This window comes from Tetrao urogallus, assembly GCF_951394365.1.
Source record: "Tetrao urogallus genome assembly, chromosome: 4".
Taxonomy (NCBI): domain Eukaryota; kingdom Metazoa; phylum Chordata; class Aves; order Galliformes; family Phasianidae; genus Tetrao; species Tetrao urogallus.
Genome location: NC_136817.1, coordinates 46,556,947 through 46,583,761, shown reverse-complemented (window position 1 = coordinate 46,583,761; position 26,815 = coordinate 46,556,947). Strand labels below are relative to the sequence as shown.

The window sequence follows — 26,815 nt, the reverse complement described above, 5'->3', positions numbered from 1 at the left end:
CTCTGAGAATGCTCTGTCACTCCAGCTAGTGACAGCTGGAGGAAGGAAATGTTCCTGTGCAGCACAGTCATGTGCCTGAGCTTCTTAAAGCTGTTAGAAAATAGGTCGGTGCTCCCAAGTTTCTTTTCGTGTACTGTCTTCATTTACTTGATCTTGTGTCACTAAGCTGTAGTTGAGTCTTTGCTTTCTTGTGGATCAGTTGGAGTGTAGTTTTTCTGATGTGTTAATATTTGAAGTCTGGGTGGTAACTGTAAATTGCCTGCTTCCTCAAACATGTTCCATTTCCTGTTTTTAGAAGGTGATTTAATGGTGTTTAAAGATGTATGAAGTCATTGGTAATCTTCAGTCTTAATGTGGCTGTGCTGCCATTCAGTGGAGTTATTTTGCTGTTGAATGTGTAAATGGTCATGAATGGAAAGAAGTCTTTTCTGGGAAGCTCTTCCGCTAGAGAGGACCTGTGCCTTTAGAGTCCTACAGCAACTGGACAAAGAAGATCACTGAGCTCTGTGAAGTTGTATCTACATCCTTATTTTAATTCCATAGTATCCTTTCTGTTCCTTTTTCCCTTTCTGCTACTGGGAGGAGAGGAAGAAGTAGAGGCATTGCTCCAGCGCATCACCTTGCTCTTGGTCTTTATTTTTAAAACTTAAATTAAGCAAAGCAAGAGTTGCATCAGTTTCAAAATGTAAATTAGCTGCTCTTTGTCAGACCTGGGATAAAGATCACTGCTTCATAATAACGGGAATTAATAATGGCACAACATGGAAGAAACTGTCCTGAAAGAGCCATCATGTTACTGCATTAGTGCACATGTGCTGCTTATGGAGCAGTTGCATGAAATGTATACATTCTACATTCTACAGTTCTGTTTTTTTTTTAAATGTAGAATGAAACAAAGGAAAAGCAACTGGCTGGAAATAGGTGGGAAATCTGCAGTATGGGTTTGGTTAGAGGGTGAGTGCAAAAATAGGAACTGTGTGAGCCTGGATTGTATCAGTAAATAAACTGCTTGTCAAACAAATGCAACAGTTGGAAATTGCAGAAAATAATCACTTTTGTCTTTGTAATTAGTCTTGTAAGGTTGTTCGAGATACTCAGCATGTGCATCTATAAAAAGAGAATGTGCACTTCTTGCCCATGGTGTTGGGTGTTACTGTAAACACTTCAAATGTGCATGGAACTTCTCAAACACATGCCAGCTGCCAGGGAGCTGGGCGTCTCCTTGCTCAGCACCAAGGTTGGCTTGGCTGCCTTTGACTCTTTTGTGTTGTGTAACCCTACCTCAGGATGGAAAAGAGTACATGAGATGCTAAAAAGAGTGAATAAAAGGCGTTTGAGTGCTGTTAAGTGTTAAATGTTGACTTTGTCTATATGCAGGTAATGGCATTAAGTACAGCAATTAGTATAATTGTTGCAATAGAACTATGAAAATCAAGCAGATCCTGTTCTTTCCAGGAATCTTCAAGGATGTAAATGTGTGATGGGCTCTTAGCTTCTCTTGTGGGCAGAGTGCTTGTAAGGATCTCTGCAAAAGCACTTTTACTGACCAGCATAACATTGGGGAGAGTGTAAGCCACGTGTGCTGTTGCATGGAGCAGTGGCTATTGGACTGTTAAAAACGCTTTGATTTTGTATGAAAACCTGACAGGTGAGAATAAATCCTCTCCTGCATTTGTAGATGCAGCCTTTTAGTTTCAGTGTTTGAGGGAAGAATGTGTTAGAGCGTACTGTGAACAAAGTGATTTGTGTTCTGCATGGGAGGCTCATGATGTTCATGGTGATTTTTAAATACGCCTCTTGGGAAGCTTGTGTAAGAAGCGGCCGTTCTGATACAGACTTTGCCAAGACAGTAAGGGCAGTAATTAAAAAAAAAAAATCAAGTTCTAGAATTACAGATGAAGGACTAGCTAATAATCTTCTAATAGGGCTATGGAAAAATAACTTCTGATGTCATTGGCATCAAGGAAACAGGAATTTCTGCTGTTTTGTATGCGAGCATGCTGACTCAAATGATTCTCAAATGTTCCTAAGCTACTGGAATAGGAGGTCTGTCACTAGGTGCTCCTAGAAGAGACACACGTTTAACCATCTCTGCAAATGCAAGTGGTCTGGTTAGTGCTGTAGATCTTGCAGTTTACTTTGTCTTTTGCTGAAACAAATTTCCAGATTTGTTTTTGTTCCAAAGATAAGGCTTAAGTATCCCTATTTTGAGTGAGTGATTGAATATGGTTTTGCCTTTAAACTGTTTGTTGAGGGGTGATACGTTTTCAGCTAGAGCTTTAGAGCCTTTAAAATGGAATGCTTGTTTCTTCAGTTATGAAATACTGAATTTAGAATAAATAAATGGGAGTGCTAATGGGCAAAGGCCTTTCAGCACGTCCTCCTTGTTTCCCTTTAGTCCCCTACACGCATTATCTCTTCTTCCTTGTTTTTAATGCTTGACTGTGTACCCCTTAGGACAGAGAAGTCTCTTTGTTCAGGGTGCAAAGGAAAACTAGTGGATCAGGTGCCAGGGTACAGGTTATAAGTAGAAAGAAAACATTTATCATTCAAGGATACAAAATTAGGAGATGTGTCCTGTGTACTTCAGCACTTAAGGCAGTTATTGCTTACAATTTCTTTGCATTTGGGAAAACTGTAGTTGCATATTGCATGATTCTTCATTTTTTTCTTTAAGGTGAGTGTTGCTTAAATCAAGTATCAGTTGTACGCTTATTGTATGTAACAGATATATCAGTTGTATGGTTATGTAACATTGAAATTGTCCATATATCAGGGTTTGTTTGGCATACCAGTTGGTTTATGAAGGCATAACAATATAGGCATCAGCTTTTGACAGAAATCCTTACATAACCACGTTATCAGTATTAGACTGTATCCAAAATCATTAATTTAAATTTAAAACTTGTGCTTTCTTTATATTCAGGGTTTGTACTGTATGCATAGTATAAGAATAGAAATAGCCTAGTGCGTGGTATTTTTTTACATGCCTGATTTATCCACATTTTGTTTGTCTTCATAATGTTTTTCTTCTTTTCAGGTTACACACGTCTCCAAAGAAGAGACTGACTCCAATGCAAAAATGTGTCAGCCCATTAGTTTGGTGCAGGCGGGTGTTGGATTACCCAAGTCCTGACATTGAATGTGGTAAAAAGTCACTGATCCACAGGCTGGAACAGATGATGTCAGGTGAGTTCTGAATATTAACACCACTGGGTGGTATGTACTATTAAACAGAGTCACAGGGATCAGAATTAGCTAATAATTGTGAGAGAATGAGGTGCAGCAGTTAGTTCTGCCTGAAGTTGTCATGATTTGCAACGAGTAATTCATTGTCATAATTTTTTATATTGTGACTAAAATGAAGCATTAGGTGTGAGGGAGGATCTCAGAGTTTTAGGTCCTCTGCATAGCTGTGATGTGTTCCTTTCTGAAAGCTCCTGACCGATGTCATTAACGTGGAGGACTTATTTTAAAATAGCCTAATTGTTACACCTAATTAGTTGGTAGGTGCTTGTCAGTACGTTAGAACATTTTTTTTTTCTAGCTGAGCTATTTTCTCTAAGAGAATGAAGTTCTTGACTAGCATGGGGAGATAATATTGATTTGTTTTCCTCCTGTCCCCAGTGATGTAAGATGATGTCACCATTAGATTCAGAAATCCAGAGTTTAATATATATATATTTTTTTTCCTTCTTGGTGCAGCATAGTTGGTTATATTCCAAACTGGGGAAGAGTTGAGTGTCTGGTCCTTGAGGAGGAAAGCCTACCACCTTCATTCTTTGATTCACAGCATTCTGATGTCCAATTAGCAGCAAAATGCTGACGGTCTGATTAGAATTTTCTGTCCCTCTAATTTCTTCATCATTTTTCCTGTTAACTTACCAGTAATACTTTGCCCTGCGAATGCCCTAAACTCAGCTGTAGCCTCTGACTGTTTTCCAATACTTGCTTTAACTTCTTTATTTAAATCTATTTTTATGGGAGGAAAGAAAAGTGATACTGAGAAATACCTTTCTTACTGTTAATATTTATTCTTGCTTCGTATTTCCATCTTTTTTTGCAGCCTTGTGCTACTTTTTTCTTTCCTTACCACTATCTGCAGGAATTAAGAGAATGATTGGATTTGACCTATGAATATCTGAACAGTTATTTCCAAATACAAATGTTCCCAACCATCCTTCATGTGGTTATACATAAATTTTGCTGAGTTCTATTATATTTTCCCCTTCCTTGGATTCTTTGGAGCAATTCAGTCTTTACTCTGATTTGTACTAAGATTGTTCTTAATAAAATTTGAAAACATTGCTAGTAGATAATATGGAAAATCCAGTTCTTATTGTTACAAAAACTAGCAAACCTAGTGCTGAAATTGCCTTCACAATGAGTTATTTCATTTCAGCAGGTATCACAGCTTCTGTAACACTTGGAATATTTTTTAGAAGTTCAGTCGTAGTGGGAGCAGGATGGCAGGACGTTGCTGTATGAGATGGCTGAACTTGAAAGTCTGATCCATTCAAACTGTGTCAAGGCAACTTTGTCTTTTTTCCATATCCCCAACAATCCACCTCTGGCAGTTACTCTTGCAAGAGTACAGCAAGTTGCCCATGGTACAAACAGGGAAAAATATTTCTGGTAGAAAAGATGAGCACTAATACTGCTAGTTGGAGAAGACTGTGTGGAAAAGTGAATTTGTAACAGAAAATCAGATTGTCCTTTAGACCAACCAGACTACAGCAGAAATAGGGTAGCAGGAAGCTCCACTCTTGTAAGCTGTGTGTTTCCTACCCCACAATTTCCAGAATATCTTGGGCTTTTGTATTTTACATTCTCTTTGATTCTGCCTCAAGGATCCCCATCTCTTCACCTATGAGTTAGTGATTCAGTTAATAAATTTCAGTTCCAGTCTTCACAGAGGCTTTTTGTACTGCTGTTACTTTCTCTCCTTGATCCCTGTTGTTTTGCCATGACTATTTTCTCTTTGGCAGTTCCTGTTATGTGTTTCTAATCTTTTTGCATCTCAGTCTCAAATGCACTCTTGTTTTCCAGATTTTCTTCTTTCTTCTTATAAAATAATCTTTTTCCATTGTGTGATGGTAAAGAAGGGAAGAGGGAATTTCAGCTCCTTGCAAACAGTTTCTTGGAACACAGAATGCATGGGGCTCGTTGCTCTTGAGTTCAGGTTTACAGTTGCAGGGAGAGGACTGCTTAGTGTTGGAAGAAAATCCAGACTAGAGGTTACCTTAGGCGTGTCCTGGTGCAGTCTTCTCTGAGCCTTGCCCTCCAGTCCCTGGTCAAAAGTGCAAAAAGCACATTTCATGTTGGCTGGAGACCAGCACTTCCAGCACAAGGGCGTCTAAAACGAGATCGGATTTTATGAATGAGATGTGAAGAAATCAGCAGCAGGAGCCCGGAAATACTATTCCTCTCTCTTCTAGAGCAAAAGAAATTGAAGACCAATTTAACCAAATGCTGACTAAAATAAACTGGGTGGTGAATGCTGTTTCTGAATCTTTTAAAAGAAAATATGCATTACTATAAAAATGCTCATCATTTCATTAACTCTTCCCTCTATGTTTTAAAAGCTAATGCATGATCTAATCAAAGCTGATGTTTCATCTAATAGAGAATTGTTTTGGTGTTAAAATTTATCCAACTTACTAACATTGTCACTCCTAAGAAGGACCATGTTTTGCGTTGTTGAAAAACACTTAATGCCTTCCTATGCTATAGAAATCCCTATTGGAATTCTGTACCAGGAAAAATTGTTTGAGTCCAGTTGGTTTTTTTTTTGTTTGGTTGTTGTTGTTGTTGTGGAAAAAAAATACAACGCTGAGGATGGTAGAAATTCATACTTGCCTAGGATGACAAATGTTGTACCATATAAATTTCATGATGTACCAGGGAGTGCTTATCTGTATATAATGAAATGCTTGCTTTCATCTGAAGAAATCTGCGTGTCATAAATACTTAGTATCACTGTGGATACGTACAAAGAGCCTGTCTTTAAGATCTTACAGTAGTACAGTTGTTTCCAAATTTGTGTTTGATGTTTTAGTGTTTGTGTAATTAATACAAAATGAAGAACTGTTGTGCATCCTTACATTTTAGGGGTTTTTGGAATAGGTATTTTGGAGCTGTTGCATGAACACTAAAATAGCACTAGTTGTCTCATCAGTCGACCAGAATACAACCACTTTTAATAATCTTTGTTGACTATGCTTGATAATAAAGCTCAGGTTTCCTTTATGGCATTCACAAAATAAAGTGGAGGCAGCTCAAGAGTATTTACTAAAATTCATTGAAATTTCATAGCTGGTGAAATTAGCACATAGCTTTCATTTTCAGGCTAAAATAATGAAAGAGAAAGCGGAGCAGTTTAAGGAATCTGCTGTGAGGCTGGCTTTAATTCCTGCCGTTTCTGCCTTTGCTGCACTCTGCTAGCCATTCAGTTCAGGTAACACAATCCCTCTTGCAGTGCTACGGAAAACTGGTCCTCTGATGAGATCAGTTATTATTGACACTGCTTTAGTAGTCTGGGTAACACTGCAACCCCTCTATTGCTTGTATTGAGTGAGTGAGGAAGTAATGACCAAGAGCAGAGTGGGGTGGGAGGAGAAGCTCAAGCAGGCTTTGCTGCTGAAGGCAGCATTTCATGCAACTGTTTCTATTTGGCTTCTTTTAATGTTAAAAAGATAAATAAAAGCAGAGTAAAGGAATTTTCAGTAAACCAAGTGAATGCCAAACTGCCTGACATGGCACAGTGGAATTCAGTTATTTTTTATCTTTTCATCTACTGTCAATAGCCTTTTTTTTTTTTCTTTTGAAAAGCTCAATTTCTGTTTTTTTTTTCTTTTTCCCCTAGAGCCTGCTTGAGTATATTGCCACACATTGAAGCCTATTCTTGCCAATTTCAAAACTGTCATGCCTTATAGTTTAATTTGCAGCTCACTGAGCTGCTGGCTACTTATCTAAATACAATTTTTTGTCAGTTTGGCATAAAGTCCTTTCAGCAATGAAGAAACTGTTTTATCAAAACTGATTGTATTTCCTTTGGTTTCCATTTTCCCTATCAAAGTTCTGTTTTCTATTATTTTGAAATGAAAACTGAATTTCTGAACAAAACATTTAAGTAGGTATATAAATTGTAAGCTGGCAGCTTTGGGAGCGGAGGTATAATAGTGGAAATGTATGCTGCTAATTAAAATTCATCTGAAAGTACTTCAGGATTGAAACATTTAAGGTCACTAGCAGTGGCAGTTGCCAAATTGTAGCTCTTACTTGATATGTGGCATTGAAGCCCACTGGCAGAAGAATCCCAAAGTAGGGAACAATCCTACAGTTTGAAAGAGCCGTTAAGGACTCCATTTTGATAAGGGATTTTTGACCAGATGTAGTAAATGTGATTATGGATTGTAATGAAATGAATTTCACATTAAGGTAGCTAACTTTCTGGCATATCCTTAAGAAATTAATTTGGCTGAAGTCTTAAGTAGCTGATGAGAGCAACCAAAATAGGAGGTGGCTCTTACAAAAAGCATTAGTACAGATGGAAGCATGGGAAGCAGTGAAGCTTTAGTCTAACCTGGTAAACATCTGGCATTTTTACTAACCAGCCTGGCAGTGTCGTGATTTGTGTCATCCTGGTGTACTTCAAAAATATTCTCTGAGTAAGAGATGTTGTCCTATGGTTGGTTGCTTTAGTTACATTCTTTGGGAAACTGAAGACTGGTAGAACAGTATAACCACCACATGGCTTGTCTTGGTGACTTCTGGAGAAGCCTTTTAAGTTCTGTATAAATCTACTACATAAGTTTGGGTTGCAGTAAAAACTATGACCATTTCTGCTTTATAGTCCCAAACAGATTCAGAGTATCCAGAAATATAAACAAGCATTTGCCATGCTTAACTTAGATTTTTTTCTTTTGCCTTATGCTTTGGGAAATTTCATATGCAGTATTTCTAGTTCTCTGTTACTAGTCTTGGGGTTGCTGTTCAAATACTACACAATCCAGAATCTCTGAATTCTGGAGAACTAGAATTAAACTGCTTTCCCATATGATTTATGTGCATATTAACTACTCTTTCACCCTAAAAGGCTATTGCAGGAGGTATAGGAATGCTGGTTTAGTTCTGTATATATATCAACACCATCCCAGGGATTACTTGTGATTCTCAAAGACTGGCTGAGATGAAACCTAGGGGGAATGAGAGCAAGGTTGTTCTAGTCAATTGATATTTAAAAATATTTGAAATGGCTAAAAAGCAAAGGCAACTGCTTCAGAAATTTCATTTTACCGGTTGGTTTTCTATGTGGAAATCATGTTAGGATTTTGTCTGGATGACTGCAGAGTTGCAGCAGCTCCTTAGGAGTAGCCAAAAGCAATCTTTTTCTGTCAGTACTTACACATGCTAAGGACTCTTTGTCTTCAGCGAGCACTTGCTGTTATTGCTGTAACATCTGTCATTTTCCAAGGTAGGCTGGCAGGGTTGCATCCGGAACTCATTCAGATTGTAATTGGGGCAACTGTGTTTCATGTGCTCTTACCTTGATATAAGTAGGGATGTCTCTTTTCGTTGCAGCTAATTACAAAGAGGATGGTTTTTGTAGCACTTGATACTTAATGGTGTCTCCGTTTTGTATGTAATGCGTAGGTTCTGTGTTAGCATCGCTTAGCGACTGCAGTCAAATTTTGAGTCACTTCCCTCCTCCTTGGTTGGGCATGCTGAACAGAAGAAAACGAGTGTAGCAATTTTAGATCTGATTTTTACTAAGAAAGTGCTTGTTATCTTGTAGTTTTCTTGTGTTAGGATTAGTATCTAGGAGGCTAAGAAATCGGATGAAAAACAAATCCCTGCTGACTCAAGTGCTTTGCTTGAATTGTATAGCAATTAAATCACACTGAAGGTACCATATTATTATATGCATTTTTTCTTGCTTGTTCCTGTATTATAATTTGTAGTTTTCCTCCTCTTTTGTACAGCTGTGAAGAGACAGAGTTTGTACAATAGTCCTTTCAGTGCAGTCAGCTATGCCAGCTCCTATAGTCCAAATACCAGTAGCCCCTACAGTAGTGGTTTCAACTCTCCCTCCTCAACACCAGTGAAATCTGCGTTAGCGAAACAGTTCATATCTCCGGGTGCCTCAGGTAAGTGTGTGTGTTTGAAGGGGTCCTTCCCCCTCTTCCTTTCTTTCAGAAACACGTGCTCAAATACTTTACATTTGCATGGAACCTAGAATAAGAAGGACACCTCAATTCATCAGTGTTTTTTTGTAGGAAGTTTGCATCATGTGGTATTTAAGCTTTTTAGGAAAGACATTTTTTTATACACACACCTTTTGGCATGAGGTACATTTACAACGTTTTCTTTGGATACCCACCTACCTAAGATAACTGGTTACATTTTAACAGCTAGACCAAAACTCTTACTGCGACTTCTGTGAAGTCCCAGAGCGCATAAGAAGCTTCTGGAATTGACCTTGTGTAGTACCTTTAGACATTACCTGTTAGTGGCTGTAAAGTCTTTGCAATTGCAGTATTACTTATTTACTGAATCATTTGATATGTGATGCATCCATCAGTACAGCTGCAATATGAACAATGTAATCTAAGAAAGAAGCACATATTTCAGTTACAGCTATTCCTTAAGGCTCTGCAGACATCAGTATGAACAGTAACTTCTGGCAACCTTCTCTGCCTTTATTCTGTGCCACAGGCGCCTTTCTACGCTTTAGAAAAATTGATGTGTGGAACATCTCTCTACACTGAAGTCAGAATGTTGGCTCATTGCATTTACTTTAACCTAAGTTAGTTTGCAGGGAAGAAAAAAAAAATTTAATTAAAAGTTCCACTATCCACAGTTTGCTGTGGACTTATAAAGAAAATCCTGCTCTGCGATATATTCACCAGTTGTTACTGAAGTTTTGTTTTCATTTATCTAGCTCTGGTTCTTGTTATGTGCTACCGTCCTGTTGCCATCTGTCACACAGCAACAAAATGTAATGGAATATTGGCGAGAAAGTTCAACGTCTACTGCCATATCTTCAATATCCACTTCTGACATTGCAGGCCAACATAATCAAATAGAAGGCATTACTTTCAGAGTAGCCCTCATCGGGTGTAGGAATAAGAACGAAGCCGTAAATGGAACAGGCATGCAGTGCTCTTTCTGTAAGAGCTGTACAAATGTCATAGCAATTGAAACCTTGGTAGAAATGGACCAAATTTATGTCATTAATTTCATCTGTCACCATTATAATGATTTTAATAAACTTTCTTTTCAACTCATTTTCAGCATAGATTTGCAGTCAGATATTTCAAATGTCTGTCTCAGTGTTTTAAGTCATAATCTGTTTTCAGATTGTTGGTTCTTCTACCAGGATATGTTTTGTTTTGTTTTGTTTTTGTTTTATTTTGTTTAACATCTCCTATTACTTTATGTTCTTTCTATAGGTCATCTTAAAAGCTCAGCTGATAGGAATCCTCCACTAAGCCCACAGTCCTCTGTGGACAGTGAATTAAGTGCATCAGAGATGGATGAAGACTCTATTGGGTCTAATTACAAGCTAAATGATGTTACAGATGTGCAAATTTTAGCACGAATGCAGGAAGAAAGTAAGTATTTTGCGTCCTGAAAATCAAGTGGGATGACTGATCTTTTTTTAATTAAACAACTGCAGCAGAACTTCCTTAGCAGGAATGGGAAAGAAGTCTCTATCAGGGATGTACAAATGTAGTTTTCCTGAGAAGATTAGCTAAGGACTTCTGTTTCCTGGGTAAGGAAAGGAAATGTATACCATTATATACACATACTCCTGCCCTGGTACATTTTGTACATTATAAGCATGTACAAAAGTAGAAATTTTAAAAGGATGATGCAAAAGTGAAGCAAACAGTAATTACAAACACTGTTTTATCTCTTAACGTTACCAAAAAATTTTCTTCCCTTTATCAGATTGAATTGTTTTGTGTGCCTCCTTGGCTAAGTGCACCCAGCTTTGGAGATCACTGGTCTAACTGAGCTCTAGATTCTCTGGGCGTAGCTTTTTGTTATATTTACTAATGTATCTCAAGAGGCATTTCATTGCAGCTTCTATAATTCTTACAGGGTGGTACATGATACCCAAATTAAATGGTATCTAGTCTGGGAGAGAAGATGAACAAGTAGCGCAAATATAGTGATGATTGTTGTAGTATGGAAAGGAAGAAACTCATCTGGTTACTCAGCTGTTGGACAACCTTGTTTGATACTAATCTGGAATTAATTTTATGTCTCGAATAAAAAGAGGGAAGATGAGCCAAACGTTAGCTTGAGCCCTGGGCAGGTAGTTGTGTAAGTGATTTCTAGTCTGCACAGTATGCGGGCTGATAAAAAGTAACAATCTACTCAATGTTTCCAGGCCTCCGGCAAGAGTACGCAGCATCGGCTTCTCGGCGTAGTTCTGGTTCTTCTTGCAATTCTACCAGGCGAGGCACATTCAGTGACCAGGAGCTCGATGCACAGAGTTTAGAAGATGAAGAAGATGGCACACATCACACAGTGCACCCTGCCGTCAGCAGGTTCTCACCATCACCTCGTAGTTCTCCCTGGCCTTCACCAAAACAGTCTCCAAGGAATTCTCCTCGTTCCCGATCACCTGCTCGAAGTATAGAATACAGTAGAGTGTCACCCCAGCCTATGATCAGCCGTTTACAGCAACCTCGTCTTTCACTTCAAGGCCATCCTACAGATATGCAGACCAGTAATGTTAAAAGTGAAGGTAATAAGCTCTGTTCTCAACTTCATTACACAAGTAGCTAAGGTAGTTGTGTAATTCCCATAGAAGATTTTGTCTGGGTTGAAGTGCTAAAACTATACACTTGCACAATGCCATGGTTTAATCTCAGAGCTTTTAAGAAGAAGAAGAGTAAGCAAAGCTTAAATACTGCTGGGGAGCTCTAGCTGTCAGATGACTTGATAGACTTCCTCTGTATGTTAGATGTTATCCAGTCAATGAGTGTAGTTTTGTTGTGACTGAGTTCTGTCTGTGCCAGTGAAATGCACTACGATAAAGGAGAGCGCAAGGGAACCTATCGTTCACCAGTAGGCTTTGCAGATGGCAGAATAAAATGAAGAGAGTATAACTGCTCAGAATAAGAGTAAGGTTGCAGTTTAGGCATGCCTCTAGCCTGTGAGATAGCTGCATGCTTTCTTCTGACACTGCAGCACTGTGAGCTCTTTGACCATGAATATGGCCTTAAAATATTCATACTGTCTTTGTGGACTATTTTAAATAAATGTTGAAGCTGTGCAAACTACCAAACAGTAAAACTGCAGAAAACTTTACACCAATTGTATTATCATATAATAAAGCTGTTCTGATACAGTTTTGCTTCTTGAATGTACTTCCTGGTAGCAAGCCAGTGAAAACTCCTTTAACGGAGCTGAAATTAGGCATATTCCCATTTTTAAAAAGGTAGGTATTTGGCAAATAATATTAAATTCAGAACTACATTTAGATTCAAAGAATTGAGCTTATTTATTTCTCTTCAAGGTAGAATAGATGTAAAGTGTCTGAAGTTGTGCTGATGTAGAAATATATTTTTTAACTGTTTCTCTTTTCTGCTGCTGATACAGTAGCAATCTCTATCACTTAAAGAATTCCACTAAGAGTAGTTAGAGTACTTCCTCCCTGCATCACTCTTCATAGTTAGGTTGGCCATTCATTGTGCCTTGTCAGCTGTGCTCTTCTGTCATGTAGCATCATCAACCCAGCTCTGTGTGGGTTGGACATATGCAGAATGCCACAAGAATTGAGAAGAATTTAATGGCATCTTTTTACCTTCTGTGAGAAACTGTACAAATTTGATAAGCTACTTAAGGAATCAGTATGAGCTGAATTAATACTTGAGTCATATGTGAAAGAATCATAACAGTAATTTTGAATGCTAAGTGATACGAGTTTCTTTCCAAGTGAGTGCCTGTTTGTTACATAGTGTGCTGATATGGGACTGAGTGGTGACAAATAATGCTTCAGAAATTACTGTTTTTAATCTTATGGCAAGCACTGTATAGTATAGGTTTCTAGATAAAGGCTTCAGAAAGTATGCAACAGTGGATGACAGATTTGTGTATTCAATTGCTGTAATGCAGGAACAAAACCCAAGGAATTATAATTTAGACACATTTCAATTTTGGAAAACCCCATTCTTGATTTCTTTTTTTTTTTTCACAAGTGAAAATTGTATATTCTTCAATTTTATATATAAATATAAAACTTTATTTCAAGATGATCAAAGAACTGTTATGTAGCAAAGTATGCATTTAAATTAGATTTATATACCTAACTGTTTGTGTCACTTAGATTTTGAGTTCAGCTATTGGTTAATAACATGAACTTTGTCAGGCATTGGGCTACACATAGTGACATCTTTGTGTTGTTTCACACAGAAAAACTAAGGCGTAGTCTTCCAAACCTGTCCAGGACATCTAACATCCAAGCTGAGTCTGTGAAAAACAGCAGAAGTGACTCAAACTTCCAAGTGCCAAATGGAGGAATACCTCGCATTCAACCTCAAGCCTCAGCCAGTAAGTACTTGCCTGACATTTTAGTGGATATGTCAGAATTAAGTGATGGCACTGAGCTTTTTTCCAGTTTCATGGCACAGAGAAACACTGCATGCCACGCTAGAGGTGCTAATCTGGATTTTAATCACATCTGTCTGAAATACAGCTTCTTTTTTTTTGTAAAGTAGATCAGGTATTGAATGTACTGAAAAAATTCCTAATCTGTTAAAATAACATTCATACCATCCTAAAAGCATATATAAGGTATAAATACTCTGCAGTAGTGAAGTAGCATTAGACAGAAAGGATAATGCTTCATACTGTTGTATTTTATTTCAGACTAGAAAAACACATCATGCTACCAGAATGCTTATCTTGATGATGGTTTTGCTATTTTTAACTATTAAAACCTAATACAAAATCATTCATGCAATTTTAACTCATTTGCAGTTAATTTTCTCTGCTTTGTCACCTGAAAATTTTATATTCAGTTGCAGATTCTGTTTTTTCAAACATCAGTGTTTCTCAGCAAAGGTTGTGGTGAACCTGAGTCCCGTGCAACAAAAAGCACAGTGCTGGGTTAGTGCCTGCTGGTTTGGCTGGAAGTGAACCACTGATGTGAGAACGCTGCTGATCTCACAAGTCTCTTACAAATGGTGACCTTAAAGCCAGAGCAAATGAAACGCAAATATTCAGTGCTTCTTTATGTGTCAATATTGACAGTTCCTTTTGCTTAAATGTTTCCTGACCATTTTTATTTTAAAACAAGTTTGAAAATGAATTATCTTGTGTGACATTTTCAAAGGAAAAACGCATTATGAATATTATTATTTGCAGAGCTTTGATCTAGAAAAGTTCATCAGTAATCCAAGTATTTGACGAGTAATGTAAGATAGTATTTGTGAATGAAACAAATTTCGCTTTTACCTGCTGAAGAATAAAGCTATGCTAGCATATCTGATTGGCCTTTTTAACTATAGGCCTTTCAAAACAGTTTGCTAATACAACCAGGTACAGTTAAATGCAGAACAGTATGGACCTGGCAAGGACAAGATTTCTGTCTTTGTAATGACTCTGGATGTAAGGGTTCTGTGGACAATTAGTTCCAACTGTGTGATATTATAGCCAAATCCATACAGATTGCATTTGGTATTTTAAAATACAGTGAACTTGAAAGGGGAGAGTAGAGAGGGCAGCTTAGCTAGTCAGAAAGCTAGTTTCTAATTTCTAATATTTGCACTGAAACTTTGTAGAAAGATGAGATAGAAAAAGTCTCTCTGTTTTCAGCATTTGAGTTATTTCATTGCAGAAGTGAGATGTTTATAATACGTAATTGTTTTCAACTACTGGATGGACTGAAAATCATAAAAAGCATTAGGTAGATCTGTTTGCTTTTTACGGGAATCTTTCACCAAATGTGAACCACTCTAGACCAACTTACATCTAAATGTAAGTTAAATATCATTAACAAAGCCCAGATTTCTAGCTTTTACAGTTTCCCTGCTCTTACAGATGTTTTCAGAGTCTTGCTATTGACAATCGTAAAACGGTTTGTGTATGAAGTCAATGAGTAAGTATCTTTGCCTAGTCTGGATTTAAAAAAAAAAATTCCTCAAAATTGTACATTGTATAAAAAATTTCCAGAATTGTGCTTTTTTTATTATACACTTTTTGTTTTATTGGTTTTATATTTTGTCACCTTGCACAAAGCACTGTTAAATTGCAGCAAAGCTTTGTTTTCCCTTGGCAATGACTTCTGGGTCTAAGGATTCAAAGCTTCCTCATACCTGCTAGTTTTGCATGAGCTTACCTTTGCAAGGATGCTGGCTTGCCACCTGGGATCACTACTTTTCTTTTTGTCAATGATCTGCTGTTCATAATTTACTTGCACATTTGCTCTGGCTGCAAATACTGAACTTGCTATTGTTGCTGGCATTCAAAAATGAGTTAGGAATCCAGTAAGGTTCTGTACAGACAATTCCTGATATGGTTGTAACGTAGGCAAATTAATACATGCTTGATTAAGGACTAGATGGAAGATAATTACATTAAGTACAATTGCAAAATGAAGGCATTTTATAAACTTCAGTTGTAATTTGGTGAAAAATCCAAATTCTCTTTGAAAAGATTCTACTGGAGTCTTCATTTACACATGGTTTACTGTGCTGTCATGCAGAAAGGACTTTTGAACGTGAAAGCCGTTAAGTATTTCACTGTAGAGCACTGGAAGATGAGGTAATACTTGCATTCTCCAAAGACCAGGCATCTTCTAGACTTCAGTGTGTTACAAGCTGCAGAAGTCTGCATTTAGATTGCACTCTGTGGAGACTGTACAGCTTTGCACAAGGTGGTTTCTACGTAGGAGCTATGTGGACCATGTATGCACGATGCTTTTGAACATACGCAGCATTAATAATGCAAGGGGTGTGAAACCTTTAAGCAGAGTTGATTACAATGCCTTTTCAAAGAGCTAAGAGCTAAGCTGTATATTGTTCAAATTATTAGTGACCATAGTCTGCTTACCAAGATGTGGCCGCTTCGCATGTTCAGGGCAAAAGAACCTGTATATTTTTAGGAAACCTAAGTACTGCAGTTCAGTTAATCAGAAATAAATATAATTAAATATATTCAGCTTGCACAGTTTCTGAGAGGTGATATAGAACTGTCCAAGAGCAGCAAACAGTGTGGATGAGCATGCACGCTGCTTACCTCAAATCATGTTTCCACAGCATTGCTCAAGTTCCCTGCCTGCAGCTCTGCGCAGTGGTGCAGTGCATGTGCTCTTATTTGTCAGATGCTGGGAGCTTTCCCTGGAGTCTCCACTGAGAAGGAAAGAAGGAATTTGATATATACATAAAACTATTTTTTAAAATTCTTTCCACATCATCTCACATCTCTGACTTGCAAGTAGTGCAGTAACGATGGGGGAAGCAACTTACTGCCATGTACAGTTGGCAATTTAAATGTAGCAGAATGATTAAGGGAAAACAACATCCAGGGTCATAAATATGAAGGAAGAAGTTGCTCTGGATTTTGTGTGGTAGAGCAAAAACACTGATTCATCAAAAAGTGGTATTATGGAATCCTTGTGGACAGAAACACTCTGGCCAGTGGTTGGCTTCACTAAATTCCTTTAAGAAAACAAGTCTGGGAATTGTGCTCATTTTTAAACATCTTCATGTGTTTAATTGGCTGTTTAGAAGTATTGAAAAAAGTTCACAGTAAGGCCGTGTGTCAGAAGTTGAATAATAACTGTCTATTACCTCATGCTTTTTTGCATTAGATTCTAGTTGGTGGAAGGATTTTTTGTTCTTTTAGACACGTTTTATGTTTATAAGTGTGTTTATTCATTTTTGCTATTCGTTGAAAACGAAGTTATTAGCTAGTTAGTAAGATCAAAATGAAAATAGACCACCGCCTAATATTTTTAGAATGAAGGTAAAACATGATGAAATTCCTTTATAGCTCACAAAATATTGCAAATTTTGCATTGACTGAAGGATAAGAAATCCTTTAGTAAAGGATTAGTACTGATTGTTCCTCCTGCCTTCTGTAGTGGTTTTCAAGAATTGGTGACGTGAGCTCTGAGCTTCCTTACTCAGGGTTAGGCTCTTCACATACAACTGTTTCCCCATCTTTCTTCCCTCTTGCTATGGAAATAAGCCTTACTGGTGCAGGCAGTTTCATGCTGGCATAGAACTACACACTGAGGTGAGCAGAGACGTTTTTTCATACGTTGTCATTTTAAGAAGCCTTTGTGTAGGCAAAGCTTCAGTTCACTGACTGCTTTCCTTCTTCCCTCCAAAAATATGCTGCGGCGAAAACGTGCCGAATCAGTGCATTCCTTCTGGCAGCAGAGAATTCTCTCTTTGCCAAGTTTCTGCCACTCCTGGAACACAGGCTTCTCTCTTGGTATCTGCTATGTAGTAAGGATGTGTTGAGGCAGTATTAGCCCCTGCATGCTACTAGAAAAAAGGCAGGACGTAGGAGCTATATAAAAGAAAAAGCTGCTGTTTGCTTGCTGACAGCTGCTAATCCTCAGTTTTGTGTCTTCATTCTGAGTTCCCTTGTGTAACCTCAGAGAAAAAAAAAAAAAGCAAACATCTCTGAAAATGGCTTACTTTTGCACAAAAATGATGCTCATGCCAAAAGTGATGCTTTTGTGTAGGGCTACAACTTTTTTCTTGAAAGCTACTTTAAAATGAAAAGTTTAGTCTCGCTTGATCCAATAGGACAGTTAAATTGTCACCTTTTTATCTGATCTTGCACTCATATTGCTGTAGCATGCGTGCTAGGTGGCTTGTTCTCCCTTTGGTGTATTTATTTGTTTGGTTGGTTTTGCCTTTCTGGGCGTTTTGCCATGCAAGCAGCTTTACTCTTACAGAATCTGCGCATTTTGCACTGCAAAATTTCTCACACGCTTCTTTGTAACTCCTGGCCATTAAGAGCAAGCACCATTTAAAAAACCATCACTTTTGGAGTCGTAACAGCTTTTGGAGTGTTTTACTCACTCTATTCTTTATGCTTCACAAGCAGATGCCGTTCTGAAATTCCCAGTAAATTTAGCTTGCTTATCATCTTAGACAAATATAACACTTCTTGTCTTTCAACAGCTCTGCAAAGGCAGAAAAATTTGCCTCGCGCTGCCTTCAAAACCAAACAGTTTCTTCAAACTCCATCTGCAAAAGGAGGTAATTAACTTATAGGCTCTTATCAAGCTCCAGCAAGTCTCGGATAATTGTTCACCTGCATTAAATCTCATACATTCAAGATTAATGAAGTTGCTGTTGCATGTTGAGATTAACTGAGTAGCTCTTGGTGTAACGAAGAATCTAACTTCCCAGGATCACAGAATGGCCAGGGTTGGAAGAGACCTCAAGGATCATGAATCTGCAACCCCCCTGCCATATGCAGGGCCAACAACCTCCACATTTAATATTAGACCAGTAGCTAACTTCTTGGTCTAAACATTGAAAATAACATTCCTGTATCACATAAGGAAAGAATAGCTTTAAATCTGATTTTGAGACAAAAATCCAATTGTTAGGTGACTTCTAGCATTGATCACTAAAAAGCAGACTTCTGAACGAATATTTAGTGGGGTGACACTTACTTGGATGGGATTTTTTTCTTACAACATACAGTTTGTAAAATGAATTTTGTAAACATTTCTGAACGTGAAAAATAATCAGACAAGTGAAAACACTGTCTTTCACTTAGTTCTGGAAACAAACAGTAACAACTTCACCCTTCTGCATACAGCGTCAACTGGAGATTTGTGCACATGAGTACACGTTGCTTGTGCTTCCTCCCTTCCTCTCAAAACCAAACCATTATCCCACAGTAATTTAGTTTGTCTTGGGGTTTTTTTTCCCCCTCAAAGAATTAGAGACTGTTGTGTATAATGTTCCAGTTGGCTAATGACTCAAGTTGACATTTTTGAGAAGTCCTAAATCCAATCAGGCAAGCTTTAGCTAATTTTTTACTAATGCGGGCAGCCTTGCTTGTGACACTGCCTCAATTTCGCTACAAGATGAAAACAAAAGTATATAGTTTTGGCTTCAAATGTAGTTGGTCCTGTTGTGTATTACAGACAAGAAAGCTTTGTTTGATGACCTTATCTGTTGCCGGTTCATTAGATATTTCTATGTTAGAAACTCTTAAGGATGGTAGGAATACTTGTAGATCCTGGAGGTGGTTGACAATAAGCATGCCTTTCAGTGCTTTAACACTAACTTCTTTCAGTCGGCTTCATTCCATTCACAAAGTTTTAGTGTCCTGCCTTCCCTTGAATTAGCAGTGTCATTACTTTGAAGCAGATTCACGTGGCTGATAGGAAGTTTCTAACGGTCTTTAAGATATTTCCAAATGCAAAAAACTTCTCTCAGTGTTCTGCTTTGGCATACAACCATCTTTTTTATTCCTTCCCAAAGCTTTCTGTGCCCTTTCCAGCAGGCTGTGCCTTTGCACTCATCCCATTACGTAGAACACTCGCAGGGCCAGTGGCCTCGCCTGCAGCTGTTGAAATGTGCAGAAACACAGAAATGTTCTGGTCTTTGCTGCGTTGGTTTTCTCGTCTGTGACCTAAGTGAGATTCTTGGGATCGTAGCAGTATTACGCAGCAATGAAACAAGACCTTTGTTTCAGAACAATAAATGACTGTAGGCAGAAATTCTTCTTAGTTTCTTAAAATGTTGGTCATCACATCTCTTAACAGCTTTTGCATAAGCACTTTGGCACGTTTGGGTTTTTTTAATTGTTTTCCGTAAAACATTTCAAAATACCTTCGAGAAACAAAGTCTTTACCTCACAGTAGCAGATTTGTTAAGGTTTATACAACTGTTCTGTATCAGTATGAATTATTTCATACTGATGTTTCAGTTTAACTGCATCTGAATTGGTTCAGTTTCGAGTTGGTGTGCAGCAGCTGGCCTTGGGGTTCAGTCCTTACTGCAGCCGACTTCTGCCCTGCCCTGGAATGGGGAGCAGAATCCCGAGAGGGTGGAAAATCCCTCCCAGCATCATGTACGATGCCATTTGTTTTTCCTTACTGCCTCAGTTTTTGATTGTAGTTGATTCTAGTCGTTCGCTGCCTAAGGAGATGGAGTTGTGTGCTGTTGTTAAAACACTGCCCTTATGTGTTTTCATTAAACATCTACCAGTTTGCTACTGCAGATGGGTATACAGTGTCAAATAGATGAGGCAGTACTTCACTTTTTGTAATCCTGTCTTACAAATATGCCAAACTGAATTTTATTAAATATCCAAAAATGCACTAAGACAAAAGTGTAGAGCAGTCTGCATGTAGAGCAGAATGGTGAGGCGCTTTGCCAGTGATTACTTCAGAGATCATAGCTCAATGAAAGACAATTAATTCCTTTATGTAAAATAGCAAATACAGCTCTCAGCAACGTCTGCAATGTGCGTGCTGACAAGAAACACTGTGTGAATTGACAGCTCAAGCTGGAAGCGTGGCGAAACAGGGTGGGAGAACAATGGGGAATGGAGAAGAGTAATTTGCTGGTGTAATGCTAGAATCACAGAATCACAGAATTGTAGGTGTTGGAAGGGACCTCCAGAGATCATCGAGTCCAACCCCCCTGCCAAAGCAGGTTCCCTACAGCAGGTCGCACAGGTAGGCATCCAGGCAGGTCTTGAACATCTCCAGAGAAGGAGACTCCACCACCTCCCTGGGCAGCCTGTTCCAGTGCTCCGTCACCTCACTGTAAAGAAGTTCTTGCGCACATTTGTGCGGAACTTCCTGTGCTGCAGTTTCCAGCCGTTTCCCCTTGTCCTGTCTCCACTCACCACTGAAAACAGTCTGGCCTCGCCATTCTGCCCCCCACACCTTAGATATTTATAGACCTGGATCAGGTCCCCTCTCAGTCTTCTTTTCTCAAGGCTGAACAGACCCAGTTCACTCAGCCTTTCCTCATAGGAGAATGGGATGATAAAAGCAGGATGGCAAAGTTTTTGGCTCCAACAAATGAGAACAAGCCCAAACACAGCAGCCACAGATACAGAAATGAAGGAGAAAAGCTGCTTACCTTTGGAAGCTCTCAGGTAGGCAGGGATCTCCAGCAAGATACCCTCACCTACTGCTAACCCTTAAATGAGGTCTGGGAAAAGGTGGATCCTGGCTCCACCCCTTCTGGTCACTCAGGAGCATTGCACACCCCTGAGCTGCCTGGGTTGGCCCTGCCTTCCCACCAGGTGCTCAATCACCGTTTCAGGCCATGACTTTGCATTTCCACTACAACTGGATTCTTGTCTCTGGGAAAATGAGAAACTCTCTTCAGTTACAAGTTTTTGTTGCACTCAACACTCAAGGCTTTGAACCTTTTCCCTATCGTTCATGCGTTAGCAGCCAAAACTGTCCTTGGCAGCCCTAAGGCTGTGCCCAGTGTTTGTATACTGGCATTATTCAGTAGGTCAGTTGCTAACATGGTGCTGCATTTGAGTTCCACCGAGTATGGTGATGAGGAATTTAGTGATGAAAGCTCCCTTTGTTTAGACTGTAGAATCTGTTGGTAATTGCTGATTTAATTACACCAATCTTACTGACAATTTCACATTCAAAAAAACCCCACCCTTCTAATATGTCTTCTATCGTAGTTGTAGGAGCACTTTGCTGCCATTCTTGTCCCATCATTCTGCTGTTAATGCTTTCTGTAATCCATCGTCTGGCTTGACACCAAGGTTTTAAGGGCTTTTCTTTATTCTCCTTGCTACTTACCAACTGTCATGTATTGCTGACATCTCTACCACCTTTGTCAGCCTTTCCCATCCGCAGCCTCATGCTTCCTACTGTCAGTAGAAAGGCCCTCTTGCATAATCCCAAAGGAATTGAATCCAACTCACATCTATAATGTACATATTAATCTTTCTATCAAGCGCTATCAGGAATAGCTTTGCAGAACAATCTGGAAATTATCACTTTCTCTGTACCCCATATAGGAGGTCATGTTCCTATCATTACTGGTTTCTTCTCCACTCCTCTATTCGTAGTGGATCTGTCTTGTAAAATGATAACGAGTGCTGTGTGAAGGGCCATCTTTGTTAAGTACAACATCACTCAAAGAGGAACTCAATTTCCTCTGCATAAAGAGATGTCTTAGTCGAAAAGGAATTGCTCATGCAAGGTCACTAAATGTCAGCGTGGTTTCTCCTTTTTTCTGATTGATTGTCCAACATCAGCTGTTGCTGAATCCCATCCTAATCAGGCTGAGAAGCTGGTGAAATTCCATTCAAATATTAAGAAGATTGATTAGTTCAAGAATTCTGTTCAGTGATACATTATGCATATTTTTACAGTATTTCTGATACTCATAAGGAATTGAATTTAAGATTTAGTATTACCAAAGGACTTAAATATTGTCAGTATTTTGCTGCACGGATCAATTGTCATTAATTGCTAGTTGTCTTTGAAAATTCAGAATTAATTCTTGTGTATATAATAAATAAGAACTCTTCCTATTGCATTGAGTAAAATAAATACATAGAACCAAAAAAAAAAAAAAAAAAAGGCATACATTTGTGTGTGTGCTTTGAATTAAAGGCTTGTACAGAGTGCTAAATTCTAAGTCTAAGCCAATAAATAGATTGTCACTGGTTTATTAACATTTCCCAGGGAGGATTTGATAAAGACCTGCATTTTACATACTGACTAACTTTGATAACAAAGTATTTGAATTCAGCTGTAAGTAAAACTGGTAAGAAGAGGAAGGCTATAAACTGTCAGTGTGGTCTGGTTTAAGTTTCATAGCTGCATCTCTTTGGTGCTGGGAGGTGGCTGACTCTGTTTTTATATTTTTGCCTTCAGACTATAGATTTTGAACTTGACCCTATCATAAGATGAATCCTGACTCAATGGATTTGGTTAAGAACAGCACAAAAGAAACTTTAGGATGCCTTGCACCGAGCTGCATCCTTGTACCCGAGGAAGTGCAAACATGCACAGATGTCACACTAGAATCCTATATACTTTAATGTGTGCATTTAAAGATGGAAATTAGGTACATTTCTGAAACAGCTGAATTTCTTCTTACCAAATATGTTCACTTCTGTTTCTTCTGGCTTGACAGATAGAATGGTTACAGCCTTATTGGCATTACTTGAAAATCCAGATAAATATTCATAGTAGGTAAAGGGAGCATTGGAGTTATATCAAAAACATGACAAAAAGGACATCTGAATTCCTGTTTCTCATTGCTGCTTGATTGGCTGTACTCCATTATACATTGTGTTTGAATTTTCACACAAAATCCTTGCCTGTTTTTAATGTCAGTTATACTGTAAGTTATGCTTGAAAGTAACTTCTGCGTTTTATTTTCCAGTACCTTCGTCAAGTAAGTTCCGCTCACCCGCAGCGCCGTCTCCCCTTGCTCTGCGGCAGCCGCTGAAAGCGTTTGGTAACCACGGACCTGCTTCTGTTGCTCCTCTGGAAGCCACGCAGCTGACACACAGCAGTTCTTCACCAGGGCCTCTTGCAGCTCAGAGTTCAGGCTTGCCCAGCCCTGCCAGCGGTGTTAACAGCACCACCCTCACCAGGCCGGCGGGGACAGCGGGGATGAGGAGTGGTTTGCCCAGACCCAGTGCCCCTTCCACGGGGGGCATCCCAGTGCCTCGTAGCAAACTTGCACAGCCTGTTCGCAGGTGAGTGTGGGAAAGGCAGTCCAAATGTTTGGTTTGCACACTGATTTCTGTACGTTGTATATCTCTGCTGTCCCTTACTGCAATTTTTAGTTTGGTTCCAGGTCTTAAGAAATGACAGAAATGGAAACCTCCACGGCAAGTGTTTGTGTTTTCAAAAAGGGGTTTGAAGCAAAACTGAGAGAAAATGTTTCTTGCATTGGGATGGGAAGATGGGTGAAGCTGAAATGAATAATGAAAGATACTGAACTAAAAAAGTGTCACAGCATAGGGCTGCGAAGGCAAAGATTTGTTCTTCTGTGGTTTAAAAAAAAAGTCACCAAAATGTAGCTGGCAAATGAAAATTTATTTGTACCACTGAGTGACACAGTCTGAAGTTGTTAGAACTACTGAAGCTCCTTTTGTAAACCGTGTCAAGTAATGGCACCACAATACAACACTTTTTCATTCGGAAGGAAGGCTCGTTAACAACAGAGGGCTCATCCATTGGGTATTCTTAATCTAACGTAAATATCAGTGCAGTTAAGCCAAAGGATGAAAGAAAATTTTCAACTCAAACATAACCTCAGTGTCAGCAGCCACCTGTAGAAGTTGCTTAATGTCAGAGTTTTGGAAAGCAACCACAAGAGAAGCTAATTATCAGCTGGAAGGTTACGTGGACAGTTTGTCTTCAGGGGAATAGAAGGAAACGGTGCATAACTTGGAATATGTGCTTTTAATGCCAAGCTAGTGTGTGTTTTCACTGAAGGTGTCAAGTGGAAGACACCTGACGTAAGGAAGCAGTCATCCATGAGGAATATTGAGAATCCCCTTAAGCAGAAAGAAAAAACAGTTATCTCCAGTATCATAGGAAAGGTGAAACAGTCTTAAAGAGCAGTTCTGCTGTGAGTGTTGGGCAGGGAACAAGAAGTGACTGGCAGTACTGACTGTTTAATACTCCATAAGCAGCATGAAATGTGCTATTATAAACAGCGAGGGTGGTTTTTTCTACAGAAACTTTTTAAGAGAAGCAAAGTGTAGTTGTCCAAATCCCAGCTGGCCTTAGAAGTGCTTCACTTATTACACAGCTCTTGTACATGCTGAAGGTACAGCATGCAGTAGCTGTATGCAGTGCAGCAGTGAAGTATCAATGAACTTCCAAGATTCTGATGTAAGGAAAGTACTCTAAAAAAGGACCTCTCTGCTTATACAGAAAAAAAAAAAAAAAAAGCTCATTTTTAAATCTGTGTTCTTGTAGAATACAGTAAAAAAATGTTTTCTGACTGTTTATTTAGACAGTTTTCTGATGGGATAATTGTTAAGTTCATAAACTGAAAAATACTTTGGAGTTTATGTTAAAAAAACTGTACTGCAGAGAAGCAAATGAGTGAAGTGTGTACTTTATTTTAAAAACGCTTAAGCTCTTACCTATCGTAGATGGAGACTTCAGCTGTTATGTATGAAACTGAAAAACATCTCCTTTTCTTTCAGATCATTACCTGCTCCCAAAACCTACAGCAACATGAAAGATGAGAGTTGGAAAGATGGCTGCTATTGAACTGCAGAGCTTAATGCAAAGTTCCAGTGCTCATGGATGCTTCCTCACCAGGCTAACACACAGCTTGATTCTACAGACTGTTCGGATGTGACTTTTGGGATTTGTATGAATTCCAGACCTCTCTGTCTCTAATTAGCACAAGCTGGCAGAGATTATAAAGCAGCACTTTAATGACATCTAACATCAGATGTTTGGTGGTCATACAATCACTTTCACATTAAATTGCTCTCAGTTATGTTTTGGGGTTTTTTTTCTTGCTTGCTAAAATGGGTCAATTTGAGCATTTATGACAGCGGCCAATGTCTGGGCAAGAACCTAACGAATGCCAAAGAAATGCCCATCTTGGAAAACAGCAAGTACAGCAATCACTTAGGTTTTCCAAAACATCCTCTTCAACCTATTTTAATTCAACAGAAAGGTTGGAAATACATACTAATTAAACAAGGCTACGTTGATATTCTGATTGCAGACTGCTACAGTGCTACTGAAATATTACTGTTAACAATAGAATGAGATTCTCATTGGGGAAAGTGGTACATACATCCTTCAGGGAGAATCAGAAGCTACTCTGGAAGATTAGGCAGAACAGTAATGAGTAGCCACGGCTTTTATTAATGTTAAAGGTTTGAATGTAGCAGACATACACAAATGCAATAGTATAGATTGCATCTTTCCTGTGTTGATTTATCAGCTTTACATGCTCTTACTGCTTGATTGCCAAAAGGGCTTAGCATCAGTTGTACAATCTTTCTGACCTTAAAGTTCCTGGCTCAGGAAAGATGGCCTTTGCTGTTGTAGCCACATTTTTAACACATTACTCACTATTTGGGAAAACTTTTTTATAGCAGGTTTCCTTAAAAAGGAACAAGCAAGTAGTAATGTTCATTCATTGTCATACCATACCACTATGCTTGCAGCCTGGAACACAACTGTAAATGCTGATAGTAGAGGAGAAGGAAACACAACTATGCACTTGTAACATACAAATTTTAAGGTAATGAGTTGACTCTTGATGCCAAATGATATTCATTTAGGTGATGTTCCATGGTATGAGGGAGTTTTCTGTATCCTATTTTTTTACTTTCATCCATTTCTTAAATTGGTTTATTTTAAATTGTAAATATTTTTACAAAAGATATTTCCCATGTAAGTAAGTGTGTTTTAAATATGTACTTTGCCTTACATATGTGTATCTTACATTACTGGTAATAGAGTATGAAACCTGCTATGTCTGTTTACAAGCTCTTAAATTTCTCCTGTGGCTCTGACGTATTCTAACACTCATGTTTTTCTCAAAACAACTCATTTATATAATTAGCATTTGAACCGTCATTTTCTGTTTCAGAAGACATCATACAAACACTTGTAACTAAGGTCGTGTTTGGTGGGACAAGTTAAATGGAAGGGATTTTGTTTGAGGCTTTTTCAGTGCGTTGGATGTACAGTCAGTGAAATAATGAAAGGTGAGTGGTATCCTTTGTGCAATGACTGACAAACACTACAGGTTGGATCAGGCAGCAGACAGCCTTCAGCCCCTGAGTTTGGAACTGCTGGTGTATTTTGACTCCCACCAAGAGG

The 26,815-nt window shown here is 38.6% G+C and overlaps 1 protein-coding gene across 1 annotated transcript in view; it reads left to right on the top strand.

The window, feature by feature from the left end:
- SLAIN2 (SLAIN motif family member 2) overlaps positions 1-25,237 on the top strand; it is a gene marked incomplete at its 3' end in the record, with an annotated part of 30,436 nt that extends 5,199 nt beyond the window's left edge. The window contains exons 2-9 of the mRNA XM_079534674.1: positions 3,041-3,189; positions 8,985-9,149; positions 10,455-10,616; positions 11,402-11,761; positions 13,432-13,569; positions 18,162-18,239; positions 23,385-23,703; positions 25,171-25,237. Of these exons, the coding sequence (XP_079390800.1) occupies positions 3,041-3,189; positions 8,985-9,149; positions 10,455-10,616; positions 11,402-11,761; positions 13,432-13,569; positions 18,162-18,239; positions 23,385-23,703; positions 25,171-25,237 (1,438 nt within the window). The remainder of the gene's footprint in view (positions 1-3,040; positions 3,190-8,984; positions 9,150-10,454; positions 10,617-11,401; positions 11,762-13,431; positions 13,570-18,161; positions 18,240-23,384; positions 23,704-25,170) is intronic.
- Between the last annotated feature and the right edge of the window lie 1,578 nt (positions 25,238-26,815).